Here is a 12,286-nt window from a genome sequence, read left to right on the forward strand (position 1 = left end):
AATTTATATTTGGAAACTTCAATAATAAATAATCAATGCACCTATGTTTAAAAACATCAAAACTTTCCATTATATGTTGGACATGTCACCCAGCACGATTGCAGCTAACCACTTAAAAGACAGGTTTTACACTGGCTCATCCCAATTAGTAATACTCCGTAGACAAAGAGCTCCAGCAGTAACAGATGAAAAATAGCATGGTTTGGCTGAGGGCACTGCTTGGCATCAAACTGTTAAATTAGAATGATAAGAATTGAGATGTTCCATTTCATATGCCAGATAGACACTGCACAGTTATTAATGGCTACCATAATCCAACTAAAAAGGGGAAAAAACTATAAAAATTACATGCTTATCAATAGCTTCCATTGGAGCCTGGCTTCCAAATATCATCCGTCACCTGAGGGCAGCGTGATGTAGTAGAGAAACTGTACGGATGCAAAACAAAATACAACAATCTACTATTCAACATGGCACTAAGCCTGGACAACACTCCGCTCCGGTGCCACCTCTAACATCGACAAGAGGTCAGTAACCACACCACAAACAGGTACAAGATTCACAAAGGGCTTGCTGACACCATTAATTGGAGTCTTGGACAGGACTGAAACTTCAGGACAGGCTGAGCATCCTTCCATCAGCTCGGTCCATGTTGTTTCTTCCTCGTTGATATCAGATTCTCTCAAGAGATGTAGTACTTTATCTAGGTGAGCGACATTCCTACCTGCTCCATATCCGGTGGCGGTTGCAGCACCAACTGCATTTGCTAGGGCTAGTGTGCTAATCGCCGGCAAGTTGTGGAGGAACCCGAAAGCTATAGCAGCAGTAAAGCTATCCCCACATCCAACTGTGTCCACAACACGAATCTACAGAAATATAGAGCACAGTGAATACAAAGAAAACAGCAATTCAGGAAAATAACTGTAATTACTTTTGCCGAGGTTCACAAAGGTCCTTTATCAGCAAAGCAAATACCTTAAAAGAAGGCGCACATGAAACAGCACTTTCAGTGATCATGATTGATCCCTTGGAACCCATTTTTATGACAACCCATTTTGTGCGGATTCCTCTTCTTAGCAACTCTTGCCCTGCCTCAATCGGGTTTTGGATGTTCGTTAGTGACTCGGCCTGTCATAACAATAAACATGAATATGTGAGAAATGAGGCGACAAAATGCAAGTACATTTCCCTGGTGCCACTTTCTTCTAAGTCAGCTTGAATTCAGGAAATAAAATCTTTACAGACGCAATTGGTGCTTGCCAGTGGAGTACCTCTCAATCATATTTCAGGAAAAGTATTTTATTTTTATTTCATTATAGTTAACTTCAGACAAAATTCAATGTGCCAACTAGAACATCAACAGTTACACAAGGCATTACAAATATGAAGAAAATCTGGAATAGTATGAACCTAAGAAAGAATCCGGAATGTATGCAGTTTATAGTTGGTTTGTTTTCACAGAGAAGCCCATCAAGCAAATGAATATGACTACAAGATACCTATCGCATTGAACATATGATCACCCTTCTGTAAACAGAAGTAACATCAAAACTTTCAGGAAGGCATGCAAAGCCAGTTCAGTGACAAAGGTTTATACAGACATTGACATCACTAAATCAGCACAGAACTCGAATATAGAACAGGTGCCCCAGGGCGTACATAATCGAATAGTAAAACAGCCATAATCCTGCAAACCCATCCAACTTCAGTGCTTATATATAGGTGAACTAACCTCATCTGATGTCAAAAGGAGAACATCGCTGAGCCTCAGAGCATGCTCAAGTGCTCTGTGTTCATCCAGGTTCCCATTTAAGAGAGATCTTCCACGAGGCCCAGGATCAAAGAATACTGATGTTCCCGCATCAATCGCACAATCAATAGCAGATGCAATCACATCAGGGGAAAATTCATCAAAAGCATATCCATTGCTAAACAATATTTTAGAGTGGTGAATAGCTGTCTTGGTTTCTGCTGGAAGTTTCTGTATCCAACTGAAAGCCGGTTCTTTACTGAAGTCTGCACGGCTGGCGTTGGAAAGAAGGAAAGACCAATAAGTATAAATAAGTAAGTAACACATAAATCAAATGAACACGAATAGTACTAGCTAATGTATTCTTGATATAAATAGGGAGTGCATGCGAACTAACCTGCAGAATCCATGTCTCTGAAATGGATCCACAAGAACCCAGCATAGAAGTGTCTCATAGGCATGTCGACATGCAGTAGCATCAGTATTTTCAAGCATCCCAACAACACTAATGCCTTCTGCTTGGAGCACGTCGAGAAGAAACTTTCCATAAACTTCCTCCCCTACATGCCCCAGTGTGGAGCAGCGAAGCCCAAGCCTGGCCGCAGCAAAGGCCAGGTTGCAGTTCCCACCGGCCTCCCAATATTTCTATTCAGGAGATAAAAGACATACTCAGAACAGCTAGCAAACGGACATTGCATAAGCATAATAATGAAACTGTGACTTCTAATGAAACATGAAGCTCAACAGTTTTGGTATCTACAATTTTCACCATCAAGAATTCACAATACAACAATCAGAAAAAAATGGAATGAGTATACTTTTACACCCCAGCTTTCAGTTGTCCACTCCCCTCCATCCACACAGTTCCGAAATATCACAGTAAATACCGCAGTGGCAGGATGAGCATGTAAAACCAAAACAACAAGTCTAAAAAACTACAGCCCCGACAAACGGGACATTGTATAAGCATAATAATGAAACTGTGACTTCTAATGAAACATGAAACTCAACAGTTTTGGCATCTACAATTTTCACCGTCAAGAATTCACAAAGTCAGAAAGATATGGAATGGGTATAGTTTTACACCCCAGCTTTCAGTTATCCACACCCCTCCATCCACACAGTTCCGAATATCACAGTAAATATCGTAGTGGCAGGATGAGCATCTAAAACCTAAACAACTGGTCTGAAAACTACAGCCCCGACAAATGCTGGCCCAATACCATTTCCAACTAGAAATTATAAGGATTGAGCAGCACAGAACCCTAAATTGTATCAAGTACGGGAAAACAATTTGGTGGTGAGTGCAGAGATTCCCGCACCCAGACAAGCGAATGGGCTGGAGCTGGACCTGGTCGGGCGGCGAGGCGGCCAGGCCCTCCATGTAGGCCAGGCGCTCATCGCGCTGCGCCGGCGGGAGGCAGGGGACGCTGAGCACGACGTCGACGCAGAGGTTGCCGAGCGTGGCGAGATCCGTGTCCTTCCCCTCCCTGGCCCCGGGTGGCGGCCGCCATCTGGCCTCGTCGTTGACCGCGCCGGAGACAGCGACGGCGACGGCTGCGCGGGGCCGGACGGCGCCGCCGGCGAGGCGACGGCGGGGCGGGAGGTGCGGGAAGGGCAGCGGCGGGTGGCGCCGGGGGAGCGGGGTGCGGGAGACGGAGGCGGGGTTTAGGGTTTGGAGAGGCATCGGAGAAGGGAATGGGGGAGGATGCGGGAGGGAACCGCAAAATTGGAAAAGGATGAGGTGAGCTCGAGAGATGCGATAATTTGATGCCAATGGAACAGCACCAAGTTGCATTAGTGTGGAACTTTTTTCTTTGTATTACTCTCTCTTTATAAGCCGAATCTATTCCATTACTAAAAATAGTTATTTTAGTGAGCTTTTTCTTTTTTATGTGGGTGATCAGAGAACAAAGTTACATTATACACTATATAAAAGCTAAACGATTTAGCTATCTCATAGCCAGAGGCGGATCCAAGGGGGGGCGAGCGGTGGCCAGGCCCCCCCTATGCTTCGGCCACCCCTAACATCATGTAGCAGGGGCAAGGTATATACATGCATTAGCCTTAATACTCCGTCCATTAGCCCAGGGCCTAATTCTAAATTTCTAATCCAGCTCAGGCCAAAGCAATTAGTCAATGCCCAAAGCCCACAATGCCACTTAGGTACTAGCCTAGGGCCCAGGCAAAACAGAAGCCATTGTTTGATACACGATTGCGCGTATTGCTGATGGATTCGGTTTCCCGGCTCTACGCGATCCAATCTGCTGGATTGACGATTATAGTTTTTCTCCTCGCCCGTTGTATAGCCGCACACGACTTTCTCTTCCTGGTTCAGCATCCCGACGCAAAAGATTCAAGCAATCTCTGATAATTGTCGACGAGAACTAGGGCCTAACGCCGTCCCGCGCGCCGCACCACCACACCCTAATTCCTAGCCAGATCACGCCAAGGTATGTATTGCAGTATTACTAAATCACATTCCAGTTTCATTACTAAATCAAATAATTGCTCTGTGCTAGTCTATTTGCCAGTTTTAATGGTGGTATACATTGAAAAGGACATAGCTGCAAGTATCGACGTTGATGAGATTATTGATTTGTTTGATAGGCCCGGTCGTAGTCTCATAGACCTATAATCAAACTAGTGGAAATGTAGTTTTATTTGCAGTATATTGTTACAGTTTAATATCCATATAGTATACACTTATAAAAATTGATATTTTTCGTGTTATATCTCTTATATGGTCATTGTCTTCGTCGCCTGGCCCCCCCTATGCTCAAATCCTGGATCCGCCCCTGCTCATAGCGATTGGCCTACTGTAGACGTGCTAATTTTACGTTCTTTGGTTCATTAGTTTCGTGCCATCTGTCCTCCCTCGTGAGACCCAGCCCTATTTTCCGGTTCTTTTCTTTTTTTCTACCATTTATTGCTCCAGTTGCCGGTTACTCAGCCGGTAATAGACCTATTCTCGTGTGTGTGTGAGAGTCAGTTTTCTTTTTCCTTCTATCCAGTCAATCGACGACCGCTTATGTTGGATTCATCCAGAAGAGTCCCGTGTGCCCTCTTCCCTTATCGTTTCCTCTCCTCCCTAGCTAACCAGTGCCTTCAATTAAAAAAAGAGAAACTCACCAGTGGCGGCCGATCTCCCTCTTCCTCACCGGTACCGGTGGCCGCCAGTCCTTATCTTTCCCTTCTAAGGCCGGGGCCCTCTGAAAGTGCATGGAGCCCCCATGTGTGGTTTTGGTAATTAATGACAATCCCTATGGACTAATGTTTGCATTGAGTTATATTTGTAGGAGTTGTCCATAGGCAATTCTTGAACCATATGTTGGCTTCAAGGTTGCAAGAAGAAGAATTTGATGAAGGATATCAAGTGTCAAGTATGTCTTGAAGATGAAGATGAAGTGAGCCCTCAAGTTACTTCAAGACATCAACATGATGAAGAATGAAGTGCAAGTTCAAGATGAGCCATCTCGAAGAGATCCTTTGCTTGAGTCTTGCCATCCATATGATGATCATGGATATGTGAAGATGCGCCGAAGAAGAAGCTCTCCCATGGTGGATTATGGGGGAGCAATCCACATGGTGGTCATGGTTAAGTGAAGATGCACCGAAGAAGAAGCTCTCCCATGGTGGTTTATGGGGGAGCAATCTACAAGACTTCGTCAAGCAAGCACAAGCAAGAAAGGCGTTCCATCTTGTCGAGGTCAAGATCGTTGTCATCAAGCTCAAGTGGAATGCGCAAGTATAAGGTTTGCTCTTGATAGGGTTTCTTTCTCACCGGTCTCATAGTGTAGTTGAAGACCGGTTTATAGTTTAGTTGCCGTACTATCAAGAGGGCTCTCGAGTGAGTAACTCGATCGTATCGTTCGGAGAGAGCTCAAACCTTTGCATCCTTGCATCATCTTTCTTGGTTGTTATTTGGACCTTATCCATGTGATGTTTTAGAGCTTGTGCTTATTCTCATGACAAGCTCTAGTTCATCGAAAACGGATTTCGCATAGATCACTTGTTGCGTTTTCGAGTTTGATTCATCATCTTTCTTGGTTGTTATTTGGATCTTATCCATGTGATGATTTAGAGCTTGTGCTTATTCTCATGACAAGCTCTAGTTCATCAAGAATGGTTTTTGCACGGGCAACTTGTTGCATTTTCGAGATTGGAGGTTTTACCGGTATGTCTTTTTTAGATAGGTCAAACCTTTCATCATTTGTTTGTATCCTTCCTTGTTGGACTATGATGGTTTCCTGCATGATCTTGTAGAGCTTGTTCCTAGCTTCAAAACAAGCCAAAGATCATCAAAATCGGAGTCCGGATGCTAAAGTTATGACCGTTTTAGTTTTGGTGTTTCTGCAGTTTTGCCAGGCCGGATTTTTCAGAAATATCCGGGGCGGATTATCCGGGCCGGATATTTCGGAAATATCCACCCCCCCCCCCCCCCCGAAATCGACTAAGGACCAGAAGAAAAGCAGCTCTGGACAGGGGGCGGATTTTTGGCCGGATTTTTACCTGGTTTTGTCCCTGAGGCCGGATAATCCGGCCCTTACTTAGGCCGGATTATCCGGCCCTGGTTTTGCCCAACGGCTCGATTTTCTTGGGGGGTATAAATACCCCCCTTCTTCCTCCTTGGGCTGTAGCTTCTCTCACTCTCTCTCTCCTCCATTGTTGAACTAGAGAAGCTTGCTCTATCTCTCAATCCCTCCATGATTCTTGCCCCCATTTGAGGAAAAAGAGAGAGGAGATCTAGATCTACATTTCTACCAATTAAATCCATCTCTTTGTGAGTGGAACTCTCTAGATCTTGATCTTGGTGTTCTTTGTGAATTCCTTTATTCTTCCTCTCTTATTTCCCCAATAGTTTCTGTAGCTTTGTTGGAATTTGAGAGAGAAGGACTTGAGCATCTTTGTGGTGTTCTTGCCATTGCATTTGGTGCATCGGTTTGAGTTCTCCACGGTGATTCGTGGTGGTGAAAGCAAGAAGGTTGTTACTCTTGGGTTCTTGGAACCCTAGACAGATTCTAGGCCTTTGTGGTGGTTTGTTGGGAGCCTCCAATTAAGTTGTGGATGTGTGCCCCAATCTTTGTGTAAGGCCCGGTTTCCGCCTCGAAGGAAATCCCTTAGTGGAACCGTGACCTAGGCCTTTGTGGCGAGGGTCACCGGAGATTTAGGTGAGGCGCCTTCGTGGCGTTCGGTGTGTGGTGTGAGTACCGCATCTTGGGGTGAGGCCTTTGTGGCGTTGGTGTGCATCGAGCAACCACACCTCAAGGTGAGCCTCTTGTGGCGTTCGGGAGCACTAAGCCACCGCACCTCTCCAACGGAGATTAGCACTCGCAAGAGTGTGAACTTCGGGATAAATCTTCGTCTCCCGCGTGCCTCGGTTATCTCTATACCCGAGCTCTTTACTTATGCACTTTACCTTGTGATAGCCATCGTGCTTGAAGTTATATATATCTTGCTATCACATGCTTGCTTGTATTGCTTAGCATAAGTTGTTGGTGCACTTAGGTGAACCTTTGCTTAGAATAAGTTGTTGGTGCACATAGGTGAACCATAGTATATAGGCTTTGGGCTTGACAAAGTAAACGCTAGTTTTATTCCGCATTTGTTAAGCCCATCTCGTAAAAGTTTTAAACCGCCTATTCACCCCCCCCTCTAGGCGACATCCGTATCCTTTCAATTGGTATCAGAGCAAGGTCTCTCATTCTTAGGCTTCACCGCCTTGAGAGTAAAGATGTCGGTTAGGGGATTAGTGCACAATAACTTGTTTATATTTGATGGCACAAGTTATGCTCTATGGAAAATTTATGTGCTTAAAATTTTACGGGGTATGTCCCTGGACATGGAGCGATTTCTTGACATGGGTTTTTCTTCTCCTAAGGTTCCTCAAAATTTATCTCTTGAGGAGGAGAAAAACTCTTGCCTCGATGCTCTTGCTTCTCATGTGTTTTCCATTGCTGTGAGCAATGTAGTTACTTCTTCAATCATGCCCTTTGGGAGCGCTCATGAATTATGGACAAAGCTTAAAGACAAATATGATGTGTCCAATATTATTGAGGATGATTGTATTGCTTCCACTTCCGGCCGTGATGAGTTCTCATCTTCATCCACTTCACCAAAGTGTGGTAAGACACAAGGTAATGATATGGTGAGTGGTGATGAAAATTGCAATGTTGATATTGAGCTTACTATTGATGATTCCTCATCTCTATCTCATTGCAATGCTTCATCTTCGGACTTAAACACATCTATCTCTAGAAATGATTTACATGCTTGTGTTGATAGTCCTTGCATATCATGTGTAAGTTGCTTGAATAAATCTCATGATGGTATGCTTGATTTGTCTTGTGGCCATGATAAAAAATGCTTCTATTTCCTCTAGTTGTTGTGTGGCTAACAATGTAGAGGAAACCAAAGATTCTATTGGTCAAGACAAGATGTTGAAAGGAGCCTCAAGTAACTCCTCATCTTTATCTCACGGTTCTCATATATGCCTTATGGCCAAGGGTTCCACGGTACCTCCTACCATGGAACCTAATATTTCTCGTGGGGATAAGGATGAGGATGAATATGAAGAAGATGATTGGGTTGTCTCTCTACGCGATAAGGGTAAGAGTGTATTCAAGGTTCTTTGCAAAGATAAAATTGCTAGCACTCACTTCTTTGAAATCTTGACTACCGCTATTGAGAGCCAAAAACTTATTTGGATGCATGAGAACACCATTGATAAAATGGGTGCTCTTGAACGAGAGTATGCCGATGATGTGGCATCTCTAAAGGATGAACTTGAAGAAGAACAAACCACCAAGGAAGCTCTTGAGGAAACCTTTGCTCTAGAATTGTCTAGAGAAAAGGAAAACCATGATAGAGCTCTTGAGGTGGCAAATGAACTAAAGCTAAAAAATGATAAGCTTGTGTTTGTTAATGCTAAACTCCTTGAGGATTTTGAGCAACTCAAAAAGGGCTCAAGGGCTATTGAGAGTGCGCTCACCAAACTCACCGAGTCGCATGAGCAACTTAAAGCTTCTTATCTAAAAGAGCATGACAACTTGCCTTCTCCCATTTCTATTAATAATGATGCTTGTGCTACTAACTCTACTTCTTGTGAAGCATCTATCTTGAAGGAGAATGTTGAGCTAAGGGCTCAACTTAAATTGCTAACTAGAAATTATGGCAAATTGGAAGAAAATCATGGAAAGCTTTCTAGCTCCTATGAGGATCTTCTAGCCTCTCATGATAGGCTAAAGTTAGCTCATGAGGCTATAATATCTAAGGCAACACCTTGTGAGCCTCATGTGGGTACTAGCACTACTACTCAAAATGTTATATTGCCATGTGCTAGTCCTAGTAATTCATCCACTCATAATATTGCTAAATCTTGTGATGAATTATCTTCCTTGCCTTGTTGCTCTAACAATGAAGGTTCTACTTCCTCTAGAACTTGTGTTGTTACTAACCATGTAGAGGAAATCAAAGAGCTCAAGGCCCAAGTCTCTTCTTTGAAGAACGACTTGGTAAAGGGTCATGAAGGGAAATGCAAACTTGACAAGATGTTAAGTGTGCAACAATCCCCCAATGACAAGAGTGGACTTGGATTCAACTCCAACAACAAGAACAAGTCCAAGAACAACAAGATTAAGAAGGGCCAATTACAAGTCAAAGACCCGGCCAAGATTGTTTGCTTCAAGTGCAAAATTGAAGGGCATCATGTTAGATCTTGTCCTTTGAAGAAGAAGCAAAAAGGGAAGCGGCCTCAAGCTCAAACTCATATTCAACCTCAAGTTGAAGAAATGCCACTTCCCAAGAAGAATCAAGCCAATGCTCCCATTGTGGAGAAATCTAGTGAGAAGAAGGAGAAGAAAAGAACTTGCTACATATGCCGTGAGAAGGGCCACATCTCCTCCTTTTGCACTATTGGTACCTCATCCAACTCTATCACCATTGATGATGTTTATTCTCTTCGTAAGGATGAGGGTGGCAATGTGTTTGCCAAATTTGTTGGTGCTCAAAGTGGTGTCAAGAAAAGAACCATTTGGGTTGCCAAGCCTATTGTGACTAACCTCTTAGGACCCAACTTAGTTGGGGACCAACTATCCAAAACTTGATCAATAGGTGCTTTTAGGAGGGCATTGGAGACTTGGCTACATGATACGTCTCCGACGTATCGATAATTTCTTGTGTTCCATGCCACATTATTGATGATATCTACATGTTTTATGCACACTTTATGTCATATTCGTGCATTTTCTGGAACTAACCTATTAACAAGATGCCGAAGAGCCGATTCTTTGTTTTGCTGTTTTTGGTTTCAGAAATCCTAGTAACGAAATATTCTCGGAATTGGACGAAATCAACGCCCAGGGTCCTATTTTGCCACGAAGCTTCCAGAAGACCGAAGAGGAGACGAAGTGGGGCCACGAGGTGGCCAGACTATAGGGTGGCGCGGCCCAGGTCTTGGCCGCGCCGACCTATAGTGTGGGCCCCTCGTGTGGCCCCCTGACCTGCCCTTCCGCCTACTTAAAGCCTCCGTCGCGAAACCCCCAGTACCGAGAGCCACGATACGGAAAACCTTCCAGAGACGCCACCGCCGCCAATCCCATCTCGGGGATTCGGAGATCACCTCCGGCACCCTGCCGGAGAGGGGATTCATCTCCCGGAGGACTCTACGCCGCCATGGTCGCCTCCGGAGTGATGAGTGAGTAGTCTACCCCTGGACTATGGGTCCATAGCAGTAGCTAGATGGTTGTCTTCTCCCCATTGTGCTTAATTGTCGGGTCTTGTGAGCTGCCGAACATGATCAAGGTCATCTATCTGTAATTCTATATGTTGCGTTTGTTGGGATCCGATGAATAGAGAATACTTGTTATGTTGATTATCAAAGTTATGTCTATGTGTTGTTTATGATCTTGCATGCTCTCCGTTATTAGTAGATGCTCTGGCCAAGTTGATGCTAGTAACTCCAAGAGGGAGTATTTATGCTCGATAGTGGGTTCATGTCTCCGTGAATCTGGAGGAGTGACAAGAACCTCTAAGATTATGGATGTGCTGTTGCCACTAGGGATAAAACATTGGTGCTATGTTCGAGGATGTAGTCACTGATTACATTACGCGCAATACTTAATGCAATTGTCTGTTGTTAGCAACTTAATACTGGAGGGGGTTCGGATGATAACCTGAAGGTGGACTTTTTAGGCATAGATGCATGCTGGATAGCGGTCTATGTACTTTGTCGTAATGCCCAATTAAATCTCACAATACTCATCATAATATGTATGTGCATGGTCATGCCCTCTCTATTTGTCAATTGCCCAACTGTAATTTGTTCACCCAACATGCTGTTTATCTTATGGGAGAGACACCTGATACGTCTCCGACGTATCGATAATTTCTTATGTTCCATGCCACATTATTGATGATATCTACATGTTTTATGCACACTTTATGTCATATTCGTGCATTTTCTGGAACTAACCTATTAACAAGATGCCGAAGTGCCAGTTGCTGTTTTCTGCTGTTTTTGGTTTCAGAAATCCTAGTAAAGAAATATTCTCAAAATCGGACGAAATCAACGCCCAGGTTCCTATTTTGCCCGGAAGCATCCAGAACACCCGAGAACCGCCAGAGAGGGGGCACAGGCCCACCAAACCCTAGGCCGGCGCGGCCAAGGGGGGGCCCGCGCCCCCCTATAGTGTCGTCGCCCCTTCGACCTTCTGACGCCGCCTCTTCGCCTATTTAAGGGCCCTCGACCTAAAACCTCGATACGAAAAAGCCACGGTACGAGAAACCATCCAGAGCCGCCGCCATCGCGAAGCCAAGATCTGGGGGACAGGAGTCTCTATTCCGGCACGCCGCCGGGACGGGGAAGTGCCCCCGGAAGGCTTCTCCATCGACACCACCGCCATCTCCATCAACGCTGCTGTCACCTATGAGGAGGGAGTAGTTCTCCATCGAGGCTCGGGGCTGTACCGGTAGCTATGTGGTTAATCTCTCTCCTATGTACCTCAATACAATGATCTCATGAGCTGCTTTACATGATTGAGATTCATATGAGTTTTGTATCACTATTCATCTATGTGCTACTCTAGTGATGTTATTAAAGTAGTCTATTCCTCCTCCATGATGTAATGTTGGCAGTGTGTGCATCATGAAGTACTTGGTTTATGCTATGATTGTGATCTCTTGTAGATTATGAAGTTAACTATTACTATGATGGTATTGATGCGATCTATTCCTCCTTTCATAGTGTGAAGGTTACGGTGTGCATGCTATGTTAGTACTTGGTTTAGTCGTGTTGATCTTTCATGCACTCTAAGGTTATTTAAATATGAACATTGAATTGTGGAGCTTGTTAACTCCGGCATTGAGGGTTCGTGTAATCCTACGCAATGGTGTTCATCATCCAACAAGAGTGTAGAGTATGCATTTATCTATTCTGTTATGTGATCAATGTTGAGAGTGTCCACTAGTGAAAGTATGATCCCTAGGCCTTGTTCCTAAATACTGCTATCGCTGCTTGTTTCTTGTTTCAACTGCGTT

At 44.3% G+C, this 12,286-nt stretch overlaps 1 protein-coding gene across 1 annotated transcript; it reads right to left on the minus strand.

The window, feature by feature from the left end:
• Window positions 1-219: 219 nt before the first annotated feature.
• On the minus strand, window positions 220-3,491 carry LOC127296849 (probable fructokinase-4). The gene is made up of 5 exons (XM_051327068.2): window positions 3,102-3,491; window positions 2,148-2,395; window positions 1,733-2,024; window positions 976-1,128; window positions 220-866 (listed from the first exon to the last, which is right to left on the minus strand). The coding sequence occupies exons 1-5, from the start codon at window positions 3,435-3,437 to the stop codon at window positions 477-479; spliced, it is 1,419 nt and encodes a 472-aa protein (XP_051183028.1). The 5' UTR covers window positions 3,438-3,491; the 3' UTR covers window positions 220-476.
• Window positions 3,492-12,286: the final 8,795 nt, after the last annotated feature.

This window comes from Lolium perenne, chromosome 4 (genome assembly GCF_019359855.2).
Source record: "Lolium perenne isolate Kyuss_39 chromosome 4, Kyuss_2.0, whole genome shotgun sequence".
Taxonomy (NCBI): domain Eukaryota; kingdom Viridiplantae; phylum Streptophyta; class Magnoliopsida; order Poales; family Poaceae; genus Lolium; species Lolium perenne.